The 21,779-nt window shown below is 35.7% G+C and overlaps 2 protein-coding genes and 1 long non-coding RNA gene across 22 annotated transcripts in view; 2 read left to right on the top strand and 1 right to left on the bottom strand.

Moving 5' to 3' along the window:
• dlg1 (discs large 1) overlaps positions 1–4,044 on the top strand; it is a 347,088-nt gene extending 343,044 nt beyond the window's left edge. For 15 of the 18 annotated variants that reach the window (XM_069054713.1, XM_069054712.1, XM_069054715.1 and 12 more), the window contains 7 exons: positions 542–583; positions 688–774; positions 1,855–2,004; positions 2,061–2,233; positions 2,291–2,400; positions 3,136–3,227; positions 3,332–4,044. In XM_069054713.1, the coding sequence (XP_068910814.1) occupies positions 542–583; positions 688–774; positions 1,855–2,004; positions 2,061–2,233; positions 2,291–2,400; positions 3,136–3,227; positions 3,332–3,438 (761 nt within the window). In that variant the 3' untranslated portion in view covers positions 3,439–4,044. The remainder of the gene's footprint in view (positions 1–541; positions 584–687; positions 775–1,854; positions 2,005–2,060; positions 2,234–2,290; positions 2,401–3,135; positions 3,228–3,331) is intronic. The other 3 variants (XM_069054711.1, XM_069054708.1, XM_069054710.1) reach the window with 2 other exon arrangements.
• Positions 4,045–4,102: 58 nt separating this feature from the next.
• Positions 4,103–21,779, bottom strand: part of Gdap2 (ganglioside induced differentiation associated protein 2) — a 33,975-nt gene continuing 16,298 nt past the window's right edge. For all 3 annotated transcript variants that reach the window (XM_069054727.1, XM_069054729.1, XM_069054728.1), the window contains exons 8-11: positions 6,765–6,918; positions 6,009–6,203; positions 5,812–5,955; positions 4,103–5,754 (exon numbers count right to left, since the gene is read on the bottom strand). In XM_069054727.1, the coding sequence (XP_068910828.1) occupies positions 5,713–5,754; positions 5,812–5,955; positions 6,009–6,203; positions 6,765–6,918 (535 nt within the window). In that variant the 3' untranslated portion in view covers positions 4,103–5,712. The remainder of the gene's footprint in view (positions 5,755–5,811; positions 5,956–6,008; positions 6,204–6,764; positions 6,919–21,779) is intronic.
• The window catches only part of LOC138135831 (uncharacterized), a 325,387-nt gene continuing 323,611 nt past the window's right edge, over positions 20,004–21,779 (top strand). Inside the window, exon 1 of the long non-coding RNA XR_011161102.1 lies at positions 20,004–20,245. This is a non-coding gene — a long non-coding RNA (uncharacterized lncRNA). The remainder of the gene's footprint in view (positions 20,246–21,779) is intronic.

The raw sequence follows: 21,779 nt of genomic DNA, 5'->3' as shown, positions 1-21,779 counted from the left end.
AAATTTTTAAGTCGATTTGACAAAAATATCTATATTTTTTTTGTGCAACAGTACGCGAAACAAACACTTCACGGTCGTTAAAGTAAACGTCATTTTAATATTTGATAGTACACCTTGACCGCGAAATCTCTTAACATCCTCGAGATTGTGCTGCCTCGGCCGCAAGCGGCCTCAGCGACAATTTTTCTCTCAGTTCGTTAAAGAATGATTTCGCGGCCTCGATATACAAATAAATATTTTCAAATTAGGACACATTAACGACTCTGACTGAACTAAAACAATTTACGATTCTCGTTGGGAAATGATTAAAGGTAACATGGCAAGTTGTATTTCAGAGCGATTTAGGTATCCATTAGTCGATCTGTTGAAACACGAAACTTCAACTGTCTGCACAACATTGAGAGAGTGGGTGGGTGGTGTGTATAGGTCTGTGAAGGGTAGATACAAATTGACATTTGAATAGATCGACCACTTTGTGCATTGTTGCGCTGTGACTGTTTTAACGTTTACCCCGAGCCTAATGTGTTGGTTTGTGTTACAGCGTTCATGTTGTGCTACACCCAGGAGGACGCCAATACTGAAGGTACAGTATGATTATTTATTATTATTGTCTTAAAAATATTGCATCGTCGTTTTGGTTTACTACATAAATTTTCTTTTGGCTTCTTTCTGTGTTTCATAGTACAGGTGAAATATTATATCGGGTTGAGCTACCTTACATGGAAGAGATCACGTTAATTTATCTGGAGAATAATGATAATAATGACGACTATAGTAAGTGTTAGTGTTGTGACTGCATGGCGATCAGCAGCGCCCCTTGCACTGATCCAGCGTGTTCCGATTCATTTATTTATTCTATTAAAAATATTATGTGACAATTCGATTGATTAATCCACTAATTTTTCGACATGGACTTTTTTTCGTTTTGGCCGTCCATTTTTTTCATAACACAACTCATCATTCACTACTACCAATGCCAGTTTGGTTTCTGTGTTGCCGAATCGACAATTCGGACCACCCTTCCAGGAGTTTTGTTGTGTGATTAATGCTATTAATAGTCACGTCCCATGCCACCCCCTTTCATCTAGGCTGAAAATGTAATAATGTGACACCGCGTTCGCAACCGAAGCCTAGATTTCCCTCGCAGAGAACGGGAACTTTATGTTTCCGTACTTTGACACAGCAACGGACAGTAGTAGGCCAGGGGGTGCGCCAAGTTATTCTAATTTGTAGAGTCCTTACGAAAAATCTTTTCATGACGTTACATCAGATTGGACAAAGTGTACGATTTTCGTCCTGGTGCAATACAGCTTTCTAGATGGCGCTGTCACATTATTCGACGAAGCCTGCGCTATCATGTAGGGTGAATGTGCATACTAGCCTTCTATGAGAACTAGACCATAACTGCATTAACATAGACTTAGCGTACTTTGGTTTGTACGTAAGTAGGTGTGTTTGTTTTTATTTGCGAATTTGCAATTTGTTTTATTTGTGTTAAGTGTCCGAACACTAAACATACAATGTTTTTTTATCTATCTAGTATCTATCTATATCTTGTGATGTCTTTTTAGAAGTTCTTTAACATGTTTTCAGCTTCTTATCTAGGGTAACTCCATGTGAATGTGTGTTGTGGCAGTTGGTTATTTATATTGTTATGGAATGCTAGAGATTTCTTGATTTGTTTGATTTTTTTATTGTTAATAGACAGTAACATGGCTTGTAAGTAGCGAAGTTGTTCCAGAAATCAGGAAGAGTTTTCGTTTGATTAATATCTGATTTTTTTGTCATTTGTTTTTCGACGACACCCAGGGTGACGTTCCAGATTAAAATTGAAGCGTTAAATTTTTTTTACAGGCAATGAAGAAAACGTGCTTTCCTACGAACCCGTTCAACAAATGCAAATTACCTACACGAGGCCGGTTATAATATTGGGTCCTCTGAAAGACCGCATTAACGATGATCTGATCTCTGAGTTTCCGGAAAAGTTCGGAAGTTGCGTTCCCCGTAAGTACACAGTCGGTTGAAACTTTTAGCGCGTCGTAACGACCGTACTTTTTCAGATACGACAAGGCCAAAACGGGAGTACGAGGTTGACGGAAGAGACTATCACTTTGTCAGCTCCAGAGAACAAATGGAAAAAGATATACAAAACCACCTGTTCATCGAGGCGGGACAGTACAATGACAATTTGTACGGAACGTCGGTGGCTTCGGTGCGGGAAGTGGCAGATAAGGTGAGTTTCTGCAGTAGAGAGAGAGCCAGACGAGTGACTAATCGCGTTCTTCGGTAGGGCAAACACTGTATCCTGGATGTGAGTGGAAACGCAATTAAGAGACTGCAAGTGGCTCAACTATTCCCTATCGCTATATTTATCAAACCTAAATCGGTCGAATCGATCATGTAAGTATTATTGACTTTTGTTTTATAAACAATTGTCAAAACGTGTCATGTTGGTATGAGCCAAACAGTGATAATACGATTGATCACACTGAGTGTCAACATTTTCTTAATGTCATTGAGCCTGCGCCTTGAGCATAAAAAACTCGTTTTATAAGGGCATTGGCGCACTCGTCCCATAGAAAACTTCCCACGGCTCGTTTTCTACACTTGGGACTCGTGCGCCAAATCAACCCTTATAAAAACTCGTTCTTTAATATACTATTATTTGAGGAGTTCGTGTGTGAATTGGGGTTTAAAACGCTCGTTTCACTCGCGTTAAAAACTGGCCCACTCGTGCCAAAAAAGCCCAATTGACTCACGAACGAGTTGAATACGTGGTTTTTGGTTCGACGAGCCCCTTAAAGGCTCCAAATCGCTTTAAATCTTTAAAATTAGCTTGACGTTTCGTTTTGACAAGTGGTGACATTTATCAAAATCCGTTCACACAGGAGAAAATTCTGAAATTCTGACAATGTCGAACAAAAAAAGATTTTTCCTCATTAACTTTGTTTTGAAAATGAATTCACGGGGGAAGTGAAGTGAACATAACCTCAACTATGATTTGGGGTAAAATTGTTATGCAATTGCGCACATTTTAGGGTAGTACGGTTTGGTATACTGACAATTGTTTATAAAAAAAAATCACTTCAGTAGGAGTGGTGTCGATGGTTGAGTCTCACTCGCTTCGTTTTTCAGAGAAATGAATAAGAGAATGACGGAAGAACAAGCAAAGAAAACGTTCGAAAGATCACTGAAAATGGAACAAGAATTCGGTGAATACTTCACAGGTACATTTCGCTTTATTAATAATTCCAGGATCGTTTCTCAAAAGTTATGATCCAATAAGTCGAGTCGTTAGTGGAGATTGAAAGTATGTCGTTTTTGTTTTTAGCTGTGGTGCAAGGCGACACGCCCGAAGACATCTACGAGCAAGTGAAGGAAGTGATTAAGGAACAGTCGGGTCCAACAATTTGGGTGCCAACCAAGGAAAAACTGTGACAATCGGCCCCTCCAGTGTGGACGCTGCCCTCGCGCTCTCGGCTGCACTGAACAGTTGAAACGGACACATTCTGTTGTTATGTGCGGTGCCTCCTAATCGCGTGCTTACAAGACCAGCTCATTCATTAATCACAACCTTTATTATTGCCCAAATTGTTGATGATGACAAATACATGAGTAGTATATGAATTTTAAAAGTAATCTTAGTGTACGATGCGGCGGTGGAAAAATCACTGGAACACCCGCAAAAGCTTGTATAGATGTGGATAACCTCCGAGCCCTTATTTCAATATTAAAAATGCAACTGATTATTGCACTTGTGTTACTTAATGAATTAATATAACGATGAATAAACATGATAGTCAAATCTTCAAATCGTTTATAATATAATTAGCCAATTGTTATTTGACTTTTAGGTAGTTTTATCAATGTTTTTTGTAGTGTACGATGTATATTTAATATAAAGGTTTCCCTGCCAATAAGTTAAATTGTATATACACAAAAATTATATATGTGTAGTATATAACAGAAATCTGTTATTGTTATTTGAAACAAGTTGTGACCTAACTTATTTGAGTTAATAAAAGAAATTTTACTAAACCTGAACTTGTGTGCCTTTACCGTTCCGCACGTGACCCACACGGGTTTTAAAACAAAACAAACGCCGAGGTGTACAATGTTTATTCCATACTGTTGTCATTTATAAAATTAATACTCAACAACTCGCAGCTTGTATTTTTCCATGTAAAATATTTATAATTAATAACATCATTATAATATGCAACTACAACACTATAATAAATTTAGATTCATATATTCATATTGCTCTCTTGATGTTCATTTGTTGATCAATAAAGAAACTTTTAAAAATGTTAGTGTAAACGTGGTTAACAGTATCCCATCAGAAACATAGTGAACTCTATATGTATAACTTTAAGCAACAATTAGGAATTTTTAGTATGAAAAATCGTAGTAAAATTCATGAAAGGGTACAATAGAATTGTTATAGAGGTACGAATGCATAGTTGAACATTGACAGACGTTTGTAAAACTTGATAAGAGATAAGAATCGGAGATGCATCACGACAACGAACAAGAACTCGCGCACTCTTATTCGTCATCGTGACACGAATCCAACAATAAGCAAATTAGGCGCTATAACAAATCCAAATTAATTCGTAACTCGCTACCCCTGATATTTAATCGCATTACGTATAATATTTAGTAGTCAGGACAAATAACATAAATTATCACTCTTCACTGTTTGTTGTTCATTACGTGTATATTGATAGTCGTCTATAGTGGTTGCTATTAAATATCAGTTATATAAACATCAGTCAATTAGTTTGTGAAGTATCATCATCAGTAGAGTGCATTAATTCCACTGCCGTTTAAAACACTTCTATTTCGGAAACGAAACTGAAGAAGTGTTCGTTCATTCAATGGTCCCTGGTGTTGGCGACCTCTAGATCACTTCGGCCGGCACTCTACCGACTTTCTATTTACCACATATCTGTTATTATTACATAAGATTTAAAATATAGTTAATATGAGTCATAATTTACTAATACAACAATTAGGAAATTTACGCAAGATCACCCAATAAAATCTAACCATAACTTTCACTTTTCTAAAAACAGAAACATAAAATTGATATTAAAATAACAAAGATCTTTAATAACAATGGCATAATTTTAACAATATGGAAAGGTCGTCTACCACTGACGCAATCCACCGTTTGGCACCTTTGGACCTTGTTTTTAAAAAAATGTACAGTCTTTCTTGAGAAACGTTTAAAATTAAATTTGTGCGATACAAAGCTGCCCGGATTGTTGCAATGGCAGAAGCCCTCTTCCAACACAACAATCAGCTGTGATTGTGATCAGCTTCGAATTCAAACTTCTGCTCTGGAATGTTAACTTAAAACTAAGTACAATTTAAAAAGATACGTTCTAAAAAAAGTTCTGCACCATAGAAGTTATGGCCCTCTCTTACTAAATAAACAACTCTCAGGTCAACGTTGTCGTCCATGACATGATCGATTTATTCAAGCGGTTATAAGTATGCTATATAATTCTTTCAGTGGTTACTTCCCATAATATTAATAATTCATTAGAGGCGAAGTTGGAAATGAAACGATGGCGGCGCAAACAGCGACTGTTCTAACATATCAGTTGGCACAGCACAACTTAGCACTAGTCAAATATTGCAAAACTTATCACTTGGGGGATGAATACTAAGTTCGGCACTGAACACTGACGTGTGAAGGGCAGATTATGTCGGCGCACCTGGCTGAAAGTACCTCAGGCCGTTTATCTGCAAAAAATTATAACGTTCAATCACTTCACCGACTCCACAACTTCAACAACTTACGGTCATATCGTGTTCCGTGATGAACGCTGGAATTTCTAGCTGATCGGGCGACATCACCGCGTACAAATACTCCACTCCGGGCAAGCTGTGCACCTTTTGCTTGATGGCTGGTGCCATGAACGTGGTAAACCACCAGGTCATCATCTGAAGAGAAATTGTTTCAACTCGAGAGATCACCATCATCGTCGGTACCTTACTTTCGTCCAGAACGTTGGATGAACGATATAAAAAGCTTTAAGATTCTTCTTATACTTGTAAGGCAGCACATTGTAAACCTCTCTCAGCCACGAAAACGACGGATAGTTGCTGCTGGAGGTAAGCGTATGGAAATAGGCGATAACGTAGTCGCCCTTCACGATCGGATCCAGCAACGTTATTAAATACAACAAAGCCTGCCAACATAACGACACAAAATAATTAACCACGCGCAAACAAACTTGGAATTATGCCATATCAGGACGAGGGTGGATCACACAAAACTCATTCCCAACACGTGACGTATGCATTATAGACTTCTCTTTGACTATTGTCAACTCGGCGGTTGCCCCCATTGTTCTAGTCGTACATTATTTTGCTGACAAAAGACCAGCCAGGAGCGACGCATTCATTATGAGCAGTTCCCGAGATGCGACCTGTTGATATGTGACCGATTTTTACACGTGCCGATTCGTATCGACCCTGGACGAATGTGGCTCTATAATAACGTTGTTGATTTTACCCAGAACTAACAACAAGACCCCCAGGTCCCATCCCGAAAATAAATCGAATCAACCCATCTCAAAGCATCCATTTCACCACTCCTAATGGAATTATGAACCGTAGTTCGGTCGCATTAGCCTCCCCTAATTGAGTGTGTTGCAAGGCCGTTTGATGTGCATTTGTCACGTTAATTGATTGGATCAAAAACACGACACCGATACAACATCAGAGAAAAATCGCCGCCGACCTCTTACCTTATCTAAATTGATTTTGTTGAACGGAAACCATTTTCCGATAAATACCACCACCGGCCTCCCCAGCCTGTCGACTCCGCTTTGGTAAAGACAACCGATTCCCGATACCTCCGTCAGGTCTTCGGTTTTGGCACGTCTCAGGAGCCGCTCGTATCTGTAAAGGAAGTTATGGTCTTTAGAACCAGTGCAAAATAAACACACTACATTCGTCTCGTGGACATTAAGGCCTTTACACTATTCTAATCAAATCACGGTAAAATCAAATTTGAGTTTAATGGACTAGTCACAACTGATGAAAATTTAAATCTCGTAAAGCACTAATTTTGTCAAGCTAGGCAACCAGTAAAACCAATTTGTTCTAAGGGTTGCATATTGTTATCGTAGATCATACTAACATTATTCGATTTCTGGTGAAAGAGTCGGCAAACTTTCAAAGCCTACTAGGATCCCACATTAATTTATACAGGGTGTTAGGTAAATGTCGTGCCAAACTTTAAAGAGAGGATCAGAATATTGATCAGATACAAAAAGTCCTGAGTCGTTTTTGGCTCAGTTGCACAGTTCATTTTAAATCTGTTGACAAGAAAAATACACCAACTCGTTGAGAAACCACTGAAAATTGTACCTATTATTGCAGTCACTACTGCCGTAAAATTTTTTAATAATATCCTTGGAAACGAAACTTTTTCGTAATTGTGAATATCAAACGATGGGGTACATTTGTTCCGCACCCCATTTTGAACCAAATTAGCATCCAAATAAAAAATGATCGAGGAAAAATCTACCCAATTTTGCCTGATATTTAGATCATTTATCTAACATCCTGTAGATACTCTGTATGAAATGGATGGTTTTCAGATACAGTACAGGGTCATTATAAATTATTGTCTCATCGCAGTAGGCGTTGGTGACGTAGTTGAATGTGCCGCAAGCTTCATAAAATGAGTGAGACTAGTATCGCCGATAGGTAGTGGAAATCTGGCCACTAGTTTGTCTAACGTTGCAAGGGTAGCGGCACATTCAAAATGTATGTGGGTATTCAACGCCAACTACGACGGGACAATCATTTATAATGACCCTGCATAAAACTTGTGGAAATTTTTTTTTATAATAAAATAAAAAATTCTCTAAAAAAATCTGTAACGGCATCTGTCTCAAGTTAATAGTTTAAGCGCGAAAAGTGATTAAAGTTTGTCGTTTTTTATTCGATTCCCGAAGAGCTGCGCCGTCGTTACTGCAGTACTGCACAACACTTGGCTATTATTCACAGCTGTGTTTTATTCCCTATAAAAAAAAATGTCGAGGGAAATGTTCGAAAATAGGCGTTTTATGTCATAGTTGTTATAATCATAGAAAATTGTTTATTAAAATTCCTGTGCAAACTAAACCCAACGACTCAAAACTTTATACAGTACATACACAAATTTGGAATGGAAATATTTTATGAATCCTTGAGCTTTCCGCACAATGTGAATGAGTGTCATTTTCTTATTGAATAGGTTTTGTTTTCGAGAAAATTTCCGTACACAATTGGAATTTTACTGTCACCTGGTTTTTTCTTTTGAAAATTGATATCCCAGGAACCCTCAGTCCAAAAGCCATGTACATACAAAAGCAGTAGAAAAATGTAAATTATCAGAAAATGTTTCTTTTAAACAAATAAAATTGACCGGTCCAAATTCTTTTCTGAAAACACTAACATTATTCTAAACTTTGACTCGCTCTATTGCAAATATAATACCGGGTGTCTAGAAAAAAAACGAGTCCTGTTCAAATCTTCATAAATCCTGAACACATTGAGAAATCCATTTTATGAGTACCAAATTTCATAGGCAAATCTATCATCAATGACATAACGAAATTTTAAACGTATAGTCTGTCTCAGTTCTAAATTTCCACCAACACTCATTCTACGTTAGAAACACAACCGGCAACACTGTTTGGTGAAAAACGCGTCAGGTTGTATTTGTGACGTTATCAGTGTCTGTGTCTGTCAATTGCGTTTTTACAACTCAAGATTTTAGAATATCAGAATTTTGCACTTGCCGAAAAAATATTTCCCACTTTTTCATCAGTTTATCTATTACTTAACTCGGATGCCAACCTTTTTATCTCTTCGAAACATTTTTAGAGCATTTTTCATTTTAGCATCAAGTAAATTACAGTCAAATTCAAAAAAAGGGGTCGTCAATGTCATTTCAATTCATTCAATTTTATGCCAAATTGTGACATTGACGACCACTTGTTTTTTAATTTGACTGTCGTTGTTTATAAAATAATTATATTGTCAACTTTGGTTACAACAATTTAGAAATACATATTTTTATTTTACCAACATAATTCAACAGGTGGTAGAAATTTAAAATTGAGACAGGCTATAAAATCCATTCACGTTGTTTTGGCATAATGGGGAGCCATGGAAATTATGCATTTAATTTGGTAGTAAAGCTGCCTGTTGAATTAGGTTATGTTTTTCTAAATTTGAGGTTATAAATAACGTCAATGTCTAGTGCACTGTTGTCAGTTTTACTAGTTTGCAATAGAAGAGTACTCAGACATCGCGGGAAATTCAGCAACATGTTATGTTCATTTTGATAGGTCGGCATGTCAGGCACTTTAGTGACGGAAATCAAACAGTATATCCAACGTTAAAAAAACAAATCACGGCCTCTCATTATGCTAAAACAACGTGAACGGTGTTTAATATTCAAATTTACGATTACAGATTGCTAATTTAATAGGCAGCTTAAAACGAAACAGGCTATTATTAAAACAAATGGAGCTTTGAGTGACATGTATAGTTAATTGTTGTTACATTACTATGATATTATGCCTCATTTAAGAAAGTCCGTTTTAGCGATAACTGCAATTGAGAAAAAAATTGGCGTGGTAAAAGAATTGCGAAAGAATTTTCAGGGAAGAGATGACCCCGATAGCACGGTTTATGGTAGATTTCTGGGTCGATTTCCAGAAAATTAGGGAGGATAGCAAGTTGCAATAATTACATTATCTCCAAATCAATCAATTTATTTCAAATCCCAATGTGTTCCAGAGTTACAAAGACTTAAACAGGATTCGTTTTTTCCCTAATAATCGGGTAATTTATCGAATAACTGGGTAGGTATTCATTCCGTTGCTACTTAACTGGATATCAAAACTTTATTTAGTTGCACTATGTATACGTAATGTTCTAAATGAAACAGGATAGGTTTAATACATTCAAACTGCACAAGGATACGTTCGATAATTACACCATCAACAAGAAGAAAAAAACGAGACATCAGATGATTGCGATATACGAATACACTAACATTTTCAGCGCTACTGAATCAATATGAGGTCAGCTTGATGAATTTTTGGAAACATTTAAGTGTCGAGGAACAAATATTTCTTTAATTAAAGTTTGTCGCCGGCGGGACGAGATATTCAGATGCATTTGTGAAATTCCGCAGGCGTTTGCAAGAATAATGAACTTTTGTTTTAAGGCGAAAACGGCAAAAAGACCAACACGAAGGACAAACACTGTAAATTAAAAATTTACAGCGTACCCGTACACAGAGATGCGTATTTCTTTTGTGGTTAATTTTATACCGTGCAACGTGGGAATATGAATCATAATGGAAATTCATAAAACATTAAAATGCACGTAAATTAGCCATTTTAATTAAGAACTGTCCCTTGACCATGAAGTTGGAAGTCTTTTGTGTGACTATAATACAAAAACAACCGGAGAGAAAAATCGCATGAGTACTGCTATTTCCCCAGACATGTTAAGCGGCATTTCCACATTTAAATACCAAATTATAAATGTGACTCGACAATTTCTAGCATCAGACTTGCTAATATGAAAAGATGAACAATTTCAGATAATGATAGTTCATATACATACATATTTTGAAAACTAACATACACATACGTGTAATGTAGTAAAAGCACCAGAAAATAATTAAAACTTGTCTTATCTCAAAAAGTCTACTCGTATTTTCCAACGCACGATATGTCTTTCCATTAGTACTAGAACCATATTTGTTTTCCATTATTATTTGATAGTAATATCCGTTAACGATAAACTATACTTCAAGGGCAGAAGGCCCTTATACGACAGTTGGTCAAAAGTATTTTAAAACATATTGCGAATGCATATTTTATGCAGCATAACCAGGGCCGGACGGTGGCATGAGGCAGAGAGGCGACTGCCTCACTAGACGGGAATCAGGGGCGCATTTTGAGTTTACTATTTATTCAGAACACTAAAGAAATCCTAAACCAATTTAACATCTAGTCTAATAGCAAGGGTTCCTCGTCCACGAAATAGAAATAGGTTGGCCTATGCTACTATGCCCTTTTATTGTTTGAAATGTGATATGTGCCGACACCGCCACCAATAAGGCGGCTTTACCGGCCGGTGGTCTAGACCTAAACTGTTCGAGGAAGTGCACGTGTGAGGGGCGGCCGCCTGCAGTGTTTACTTATGTGCAAATCTTGTGCCACTTTTATCCTTTGTGGGTTTTTTACTATGTTACCATATATTTTAGTAGTACATAGTTTGTACAAAGAAAAGTCAGTCGAAGTCAGTACCTGACTGGTTTTTATTCTAAATAGAAATTAATTTCTTTAGAAAATGGACAAAAAAAGAATCAAACTGTCGGGTCATCAATTTAAAATAAAGAGAAGAAAGGAAGGTAATTGTTCACTTTAACTACTTCTGGAATTTTCGCGTTTTTTCTGGCTAGACAGCCTCAGGGCGTCCTCCTAGATCGTGTCCCACCATTCAAACCTTGTGCAAATGCCTTTTTTTTTCTCTCTTGTTGTGTTTCAAGGTATCGTCAAGGTCGCGCCAAGTCTTACTAAAGGGTAAGGAAAATTTTCATTTACACAAGGTTTGACTGGTGGGAAACGATGTAGGAGGACGTCCTAAGTCTGTCTAGCCAGAAAAAACGCAAAAATTCCAGAAGTAGTTAAAGTGAACAATTACCGAAAGAAAGCCCTTCTAAAACAAAAGCAATCGGAGAGGATGTTGGGATTAGAAACATTGTACCGAACACCGTTATTGTTTTGCAGATACTGCTTACCATGCCTGTAACTGTTGCTGGAGGTGAAAGAAGCTTTTCCAAGCTTAAACTAATTAAAACATATGTAAGATCGGGGTTGTCACAGGAAAAACTGAATAGCTTGGCCATTCTAGCAATGCAGTCGGAATTAGCTTCCACTATTCGGTGTGATTCTGTTTTAAAATTTACCAATATTGCTATACTAATATATAACAATGTTGTAGTTGCTATGATATGAAGCTGTTGATTGGTTTGATCTATGCCATCTATGCAAAATCAATGTTGTTCAATAACATTATTGCTAAATTTTGAAACAGAATCGCAGTAATAGACTACGATAATATGATCGACGAGTTTCCGAAAACTAAATGTCGCCATGTGTCCTTTCTTTAATTTAAATTTTTTTGTAAGTTGTACTATGCCGGCCAAAAAATTTTGGCCGTCATTGTCTGTCAATTCAAAAAAAAATTGTAATCCGTACTTTATTGTCATCATGATTACCGTCTTGATTATATGAACGTTATTTTTTGGGTGGTAAATTTCAAAACTCAAAATTAATTTGTCATTTCTACTACACAGAACGTTTACCTCAGGTTATCTATGTACGATTGCTCTAATTTTGTTTATTCATGTCGGATTTTTGGAATATCTGAGCTTCAAACAGTTTAAATTGATTGTCAAAATGACAAGAATCGAAAGTGGGGTTACGATTCCTAAAGGTTTATTTACACTTTACTTGAATGTCAACAAAGTGACGGCCAAAATTTTTTGGCCGCCATAGTACCTAAGTACCTACTTATTAGTTTTTAATTGTATTCAACATAGGTAGTTTGTTTTTTTTTTCTACTAGTTAAAAATTATTAAAAATACAGTTTTGGAGAGGTAGTTGTGTTATTGATATTATATTATCATTTTTTAATTAATTAGTAATGAAACTGGTTTTTGGGGCGCGACATTTGAAGTTTGCCTCACTTGTTTTAAAACCACAGTCCGGCCCTGAGCATAACAATACATATTACATTTAATCTATGCATCTATGCATTTATGAAAAACCATTGATTCATTGTGATGGTGCATAGAAAATGAACAAAAAAGACATTTAATCACAAGCTGGAAGTTAATCTTGACGATAGTGACCGCATATGGTGGCAACTGATAAGTGCAAAATTGTGCATATATCAAGGCAGCTAATCTGACTTGCACCAAAATTAACAGGCTTCGACTCTTTACTATTTAGAACAAATTAATATTTTCCATAAAAATATTCCAATCCGTGCCTTTTTGCAATAATTACACAAAGCCAACAATTAATCAACACCATGAACATAACGAAAACGTAATCTCTATTCTTCAGATTGTGAGCAAATTTTTTGAGTGCAGTGTATTTAATTCGACTTGAATGCCGTGCCGCTAAGTATATACCGAGTTACAAAATAACGATCATAACATCATAAAAAGCTACACTTCGGTCTGAAAGGGAATGCCGACCCTTTTGCTTTAGGAGTAAGTGGCCTAGGTGTAACCCGATAGAGTGACTACGATGTTTTACAGTGACATAAATGTGGAACTAAATCACACCGTACACTTAAAGTAGGTTATTTTTTACCAGTCTAGAGATTTATTTAAGCATTTGCAAATGTACATTTAATAAATGTGGAAATCATAAAAGAGTACGGAAAAATAGAAAAACTGCATTAAAAATTATGAAATTCACAAAATTTTATAAATGTGGCTAATTTATTGGATTTGTTTCAACATCAGGTCAATTTTTATAATGAAGAGTTAAGTTACGATTTTCGTCAGCTCTACGTGAATGAAATTCTAATCTACCTACTCCTTTGTCCATTCGAAATTTTTTTCGAGTATTTGAGCAATTTAACTGAGCAAATTTACAACGTCTACATTGACATACAGTTGCGGACAATAAAAAACCGTACACTTTTTTTACATCCTACAATTTGGGTTTTTTTGACATTGTGATTTATGCCAAACGTCTAGAAATAGGTTAGGTGGTAAATGTGGTTGATAGACGAATGACACTAATGATTAATGGTGACATTAGCTGACAAATTAGAGCCTCATTTAACCAGCTAAATATTTGGCGAATTTGAGCAAAAGTTGTACAGTCGTTGACCAAAATAAAATAGGACAAAGTAAATTTCGATTGTGTAATTCGATATTTTTGCGAAATACATCTCTTAGGAAACAAAAGTGTCAAAAATAAAAAAACCATTCTGATAAGTGTCATCATTCGACAATATTTCAAAAACTCACAATCATTCAATTGAACATAGTGACAGTGACGAGATGACAAGTGAAAAAACACAACCTAACTTTTTGTAAATCAATTGTCAAGTCAAATCAAGTTGTAATCTGAGACACATACGTCTCAGTTACACTACACAAATCTTTGAATTGTGGAACTGTGTAAGGTAACACTTTGTCCTATTTTATTTTGGTCAACGACTGTACCTACTATTTTTCATTGTCCGCAACTGTAATGGTCTTGAACCAGCAGAATCTGAAATTTAACAGTTAACAAAATAACAGCCCTTAGAGAATAGCACCATTAATTTAAAAAAAAACTTCTCCACCCAAGGTTTTCCAATTAATAAGCACTTCCCCATGCTTTCCTTCTCTCTACCCGGTCTTTAGAACCGAAAACATTTTCGATGAAAACATATTTTGCTTTTACGTTTTTTCGGCACGTGTTACAGCAAAAAACACAAGTTGTTGGCTTGAGTGTGTCTTACAATAGTTCATTCAATTCTCACTGATAACTGGAATCGCGAATAGTAATGTGATAAATTTAAAAAAATTCTTGACAACCGTGTAAATGTGCGTAACACCGTTCACGTTATTTTGGCATAATGGGAGGCCATGATTTATTTTTTTAACGTTGGACACACTGTTTGATTTCCCTCACTAGTGCCTGACATGCAGATCTATCAAAATGAACTTACTCGTTGCACTGACGCTATTTATAACCTCAAACTTAGAAAAACATAACTTAATTCAATAGACAGCCTTACTACCAAATTAAATGCAAAATTTCCATGGCCTCCGATTATGCCAAAACAACGTGAATGCATTTTAGGCAAATTTATTTATGCCAAAAGATGGATGTTGAAGACTTTTCTGCAGAAGAATCTGAGGAAATTACTGACCAGTAATTACTGCGATTTTAATTTTAAAATGATAACTTTAATAAACTTTCAAAAATTTACTATTTTTATTTGATTCATAATGAAAGCAATCTTGGAAAGTTTTCTTTCACCTAGGGAATAATTTGTTATTTCTGACACAATTAATCTTAGAAACTGATTCCTACTCTCCGTCGTGAAAAAAATTAATTAGGTACAAAAAAAATAAAAATAACTATGTATTATACTCCTGATTATTATTCAATGTGTATATTTTATGCATTCGTGTCATATCAGCATACTTCTTAAAACCATGGTTTACCCAATGTTAGGTACAAACCAGTTATCGCTTATCTGGTTGTCGATGTTCCCTAACAAACTGCAATCTAATTGCAGGTGTTGGATCCTTCTATCCTGATTATTTTAAACATAACTCAACTACACTACGCTTATTTTTGCCGTGAAAAAGTATTATACATTAGGTCATCCCATAAGTAATGAAGTGTTTTTTTGTTGATCAGATTCAACTACGCCCTTATTGTATTGTGACAAATACCAACCGGTGCAGACGTCACTTGCTACCTCTCCTTATGGAAGTGTTGAAATTTCATATAAAGCATGTTTCGCTTCGGGAGTTTCGTCAGGCCAACAACGTTATATAAACGCGATTTATGACACAATATTAAGTATCGAACACCGCAACGAGATACCATCTCCAACACCAAAGAAAGGACTTCATCCGAGGAAGATTATGACGTCATTTTAATGAAACGTTGATGGAGCTGCGACGACAGATTCATTCCATCACGAAAGAACTGCATTGTCAACAACTGGACCGTCCAGGAAAATCTGTCGCAGAAAAAATCCTCCACATTGACCAACAGGAAAAGTATCTTTTTTCATCACAACAAAGCCAGACTTCGTTCAGCACAAGAAACACCGTAAAATCTGGGATAGTTAAATCAAAAATTGTGACACATCCACACATCTCCTTGCAGCAACATATGTATTATCATCTTGTCTCCGAAACCTCATTAGTTGGAAACGGTTTAATACAGAGAGGACAATATCTCAATGGATTTGGATTTATTCTACAGCTCAGAACCGAAAATCTTTTATCGGCAGGATCATCAAAATTTAAAATTACTGTTGCAAATAATAATGGAAATACGTAATGTCTTTTGGATAAAAATTTAAATGTCGATTTATTTGCTTCAATTAATATTTCCTTTAACAACCGCATTACTCTTGGCATGATGAAATCCATACCAGAGTAACAGGTTGCTAAATTTTACTTTAACATAAAAACGAGAATACAATAAATTGCAGGAAAATGTATGGTAAATCAATACTTGACATTATAAAATTAAAAACTTAATTCGATTTTTTTAAACATTTGTAAAAATTAGATCTGACTGAGAAAATGTGAATATCCGTAAAAGGCAACATTTTGGTGCTTTTTTAATGTAATATTTTTTTATTTAAAATATTTTTTTAGAAAATCATGAATCTTAAGCTTGTTTGACACGATGCTAAATTTCGTAGTAGATTTGTTAGAAAATGAGAGAGACCCTCGACAGGACCAATGAACGATCAGGATCATAGTCTGTCTTTGTCAGATCCTGATTGGCCCTCTCTCATTTACTAGTAAATTTTCTCAAAAATTTAGTATCGTGTCAAACAAGCTTAAGAGGTAACTTTTTAATTAAGTATTTCTGTATTTGATTATTAAATATTTTCGAATTTACTCTGATATCAAAAAACCTTTGTAATAACTTAATACTTCTGGGTTTATCTCTTATCATCATCAACACTTCTAAAAATATATGTACATAATTTAAACATAAGACTACTGACTCAATGTAGTACCCAATATTTTAAAATGAAAAATTGCTTGAAAAGAAGGAAAAATACAAAATAATAATTGGAAAATTCGGTACGTCCATTTATTCCAAGTACATTTTTTTTAAATCCCTTCACAATCACGACGCACAGTGGTAGTGTGGATTTCCCGAACTTTGTAACTTCACACCAAAGTTTACATTTGATATGCTAACATGACGTTCCTTTCTGCACAAAGTATATGAAGTCATCCATGTGTGAAGCATATCCGATGGAAATTCCGACTCAACATTTTCGAACTTCAATTTTCGGCAAAAAGAAATTTAAAAATCGCTGCATTTTAATCTAATCAGAAAATCTATCCAACCGCACATTATTATTTTCGTCAAGTCAGCCGCCATAAATCATGACGACACAGTAAACAATTATTTACAGCAATTAATATGCAAACAAGAGCAAGCAGTGTGCTTGCTGGAAAAGTCTCTACAACCCAACCACCGATTATTTTTAGCAGAGAGAACGCAAAAACCGTCTTAAAATTAGAATATTTCGAACGTCACGATCGAAACTCCAGACCGAAATGTGAATCTTGCACGAGCGCAACTAAAAAAAAAAGATATGAACCATGGAAGGAACGAAATACCTGTCCTCGTCGATTTCGACGGTGGTCCATCCCAGGAAGTTGGTGACGCTCGTCAACACGTTGGGATGGGGAGGACTCTCGACTGCCATCCCGGATGGGTGAACTCGCGTCTTTCAACAATTCATTGTCTTACGGCACCGTTTGTGCTGTTTCTTGTTCGACGGCGATTACTTGAATGGCGCGCCAGCGTCGACATCCGACATACATCAACTACCCCGACGGTGTGTTGCGTTCAAACGCGCGCACTAAATTCTATCAAATGCAGGTGTATGGAAGACTGATGAAAGACGTCGGAAGTTGGAGTGTCGATTGCGGAGACGCGTACCAACGCTCTTATCGCCCCAGAACCGAATGTGTCCGCCGGCAAAATTTACACTTTCATTTTATACGAGCGCACGCAAAATATAATAATAATCCTTTATGGCCCTTAAACAATTGCATCACCGCTCTTATCTATCCCCTCAATTATGATTTACGCTCAATCGTAAATTAAATAAATTTACTTCGAAACCCAACAATAGGCAATTTTTTTAATAGACCGTAAAAAAGTGTCACCACAACCAAGTGGCACTGCTAACATCTTGCAGTTTACTCGACACGATTTGTCCCCTTTTCTAGTTCATTTACATTACGTTTTTTTATTGCGGCGCACTGTTGCAACACCAAACAAAACCTTCTCTTGGCTTCGCGAGACGAAACTAAAACATGACTGGAATTTCTATGCAGATCGAATGACTGAAATTTTCCGCGAAGATGTTTAAAATAATCTACTCGCTGTCGAACCAGTTGACAACGTTCGCTAAATAAGAAAATGTGCCGCAACGCACCGTCAAGGCTAGAACCTCAATTAATTTTCGATCATACAGACCACAATTGCATTTATTTGTCAACGTTTTTGATTCGTCCACGACACTACTTTTTTTACTTATAATGTAATTGTGGTTTTTGGGAATACGAGACTTGCAATTAAAAAAAAAAACAAAAACAAAAACAAACCTTCGCCAAATAATTTACATAACATTGTTGTGGCTGATAAATTACACACATCGCGGTACTAATTATGTGCATATAGATATTTAAACGACCAGTTTCCAGTTTAACCTGCGCTCTTTATATTATTTAAATTAAAGTTTGTGGTTGAAATCGTGGCCAATGCAAAGTTTGCTACGTTGTTAACATTAAGTGATATCGAATCGGTGTAATTTGATTCCAGCTTCATGGTGTTCAACTTTAAACGATGAAAATATACACGTACCTACTGACGAGACTGACATGTCAATAAACAACGATATGTTTAAACACAGTTCGTAATGATGGAATAATAAAAAATATTTATTTCTCGTTACGCACAGGCTCACCGAAAATAAACAACCATTTTAAATACCATAAACTTTAACTACCTACAAAGCAATTAGCGACAAAAACAGATAAACCTACTCCTGAAGAAAATATTGTTCAAGCAATTCGATATCAGTGATCTATTTGTCAATAAAAGCATTCTGACAAGTGTAGTGGAACTTATTGCCGAAATATTATTTTAATTAATGACATTTTCGAGTTCTGAGCATGACAAAAATCGTCCCAATTGCTTTATTTTATTTTACAAAAAAAAAAAAACCGTCAGTCGCTACGTAAAATGCATTCACGTTGTTTTGACATAATGGGAGGCCATGGAAATTTTGCATTTAATGTCCATTTTTTATTTAAAACAATTTTCAATGTCAAAATTCCATTAAAGACCAGACTGTACCACACTAAAACCTTTCGTTTCGGAATACCTGTATTGTAAAATTTCTCTCGATCAAGTTTGAGGTTATGTCAGTAATTTTCAAATGTCATTAAAGTTTCAGGTTTAAGCAAATTTTATACCAAAAAACAAGAAATGAAGACGATAATTAGGCTGAAAAATGCAACTGAACATATACAGGTAAAAAAGAAAATGGGAATTTGGGAATTTACTTAATGGGTAATATCATAATATAGGTAAACAGTTTATTCATTTTCAGAATCTGATTCAAAAATTTCAGACCCCAATCGTCTTCTAAATCTGAGAGATCTGAGATCCTGAAAAAGTGCATTGAATATACTGTCGCGAATAAAAAATTCTGGTCGTCAGTCATTTCAAAATTTGGTTAGATTATCATAAATTTAAAAAAAAAAATGTCCCACACTTGTCACAATTTGAGAATTTTCTCCTGTCTGAACGGATTTTGATAAATGTCACTACTTGTCAAAACGAACCGTCAAGCTAATTTTAAAGGTTTTAAGCGATTTGGAGCCTCTAAGAGGCTCGTCAAAAAAATGACAATTAATGTCATACAACATGATGATAGGTTATGATATTTATGACCGTTTTACAATGGAGCATTTTCTGTTGTGTCAAAGCATGATTTTGACAACCAGTTTTTTTTTTGCTCGCGACAGTACTATTGCGAGCAAAAAAAGTGGGACATCAAACTTCTGTCAGTTTTGAAAAATTCAATGTAGTGCAAGCCTTATTGTCATTTTGCCTTTGATTATTGTCATAGAAATTTGACACTATTCTAGCTGACAGTTTAAAATTTTATTTTATACTTCTATTTTCCTTTTCCAAATGCCCTCTTCTTCTGATAAAGGTAGATTTTGATTGGGACTTTGCATTAAATAAATATTCACTACGTGCTTACTTACACTTATTCCCTACAATCTCCAATACTTAATGACAATTCAAAGTAGGGTTAGAATCAGATAAGGGTTATTTCACATTAAAAGTCAAGACAATGACGTTGATGTCCCACTTTTTTTGCCCGCAGTAGTACATATGTGCAGCTTTACCTACTGCATTTTTCTTTCATTACCAGGGTTTTCCTGTCTGCATTTCTTCACATAATCTAATAATAGCTCATTTTTCTTGTTGTGTTAGGGGCCGTCCAGATCCTTGCTTTCGGAAACTCATTTTACTTTTTATTTTAAATTTAGTTAAAAGTTTAAAAGTAATTGGGGCTTCAGTAGCGCAAGCGCCTTCACATCAAAATGGCTGACATACAATTGACATTTTATGTTGCCAACCTAATAACCATCAAATAACTAATGGCTCATACCGACATGACAACACTTTGAAAATTGTTTTTAAAAAATTGACTTTAATTTAGTAGTAAAGCTGTCTGTTGCATTAGGTTATGTTTTTCTAAGTTTGAGGTTATAAATAGCGTCAATGTCTAGTGCACTGTTGTCAGTTTTACTCGTTTGCAATACAAGACATCGTAGGAAATTCAGCAACATGTTATGTTGATTGTGATCAAACAGTGTGTCCAACGTTAAAAAATAAACCATGGCCTCCCACTATGCCAAAACAACGTAAACGGGGTTTATGTTGTCAATGCCAATCTCTTCACGAAATCACACGTGGAATTCAACAACAACCATCATTTTTAGTCGCGAATCTCTAAGTCATATTAAAATACGATTACACTCCTAATTGGATTAGTTAACGAAGTGCTTTTCCCGATTAAATCGATTTATGGAAACTTTGATGGATACAAATTACATCGAATAAGAGGCCTCGTTATACGATTTTCTGTCAATAAAATTTATTTGGGGCTACAATGTTCGCCAGTTAATTTGTTGCACTAGAAAGTGGAAATTCAACGCGACGCGGCGGTGAGATGTTCTCGAAACCCTTTTAAAAGCCAATAATACAGCTGCATTGTCTCAAGCGTTGGACTTTTATCGAGTTTCAAGATAAAAGCTCTCGGTTGCCATTATTACATACATTGTTGCGGTATCACAATTATTTGTTTGTAACTCTGGTTGGTCTCTGTTGTATTTTATTCAAACAATTTTAATTTTTCATTTCAGGTGTCGTAAGCCGTCCGCCCCCGTGTTAAGCTAATTACAGTGACAAACTATCGATCTAATTATGTATATTATTTACCGACTACCTATTTTTACAAGTGAATAAATACATTTCCAGAATCTGGTGCACTTGTGACCGGCGAAATCGTCAATTTCCATAGCACCTACTAACCCTGTTATAAGTTAATGACTTTTCATGGCCAACCGATCGCGCATTGTTTTAACATTTCAATTAGGCTTTCCTTTCTAATTTACTAATTGATTAATCCATCGCAAAAATCCGAAAAGTTCCGATCAAATCAAACAAGGCATGAGAAAAATTTCTGGATGCCACTAAGTAGCTGAAATATCATTTTAATCTTTTATATTGCTCAAACCAACTTAATTATTTTATTATTCATAAAACTGTTGGATTTGCTTGAGCCGAGCAGTGGTTAATTATTTTATGGACGAGCTTCAACTTATGACGTATTTCTGAATTGCATCACAGATCAAAACAAGT

Source organism: Tenebrio molitor, chromosome 7 (genome assembly GCF_963966145.1).
Source record: "Tenebrio molitor chromosome 7, icTenMoli1.1, whole genome shotgun sequence".
Classification (NCBI taxonomy): Eukaryota; Metazoa; Arthropoda; class Insecta; order Coleoptera; family Tenebrionidae; genus Tenebrio; species Tenebrio molitor.
The sequence above is the reverse complement of the archived record's forward strand: the minus strand, read 5'-3'. Positions and strand labels throughout refer to the sequence as shown.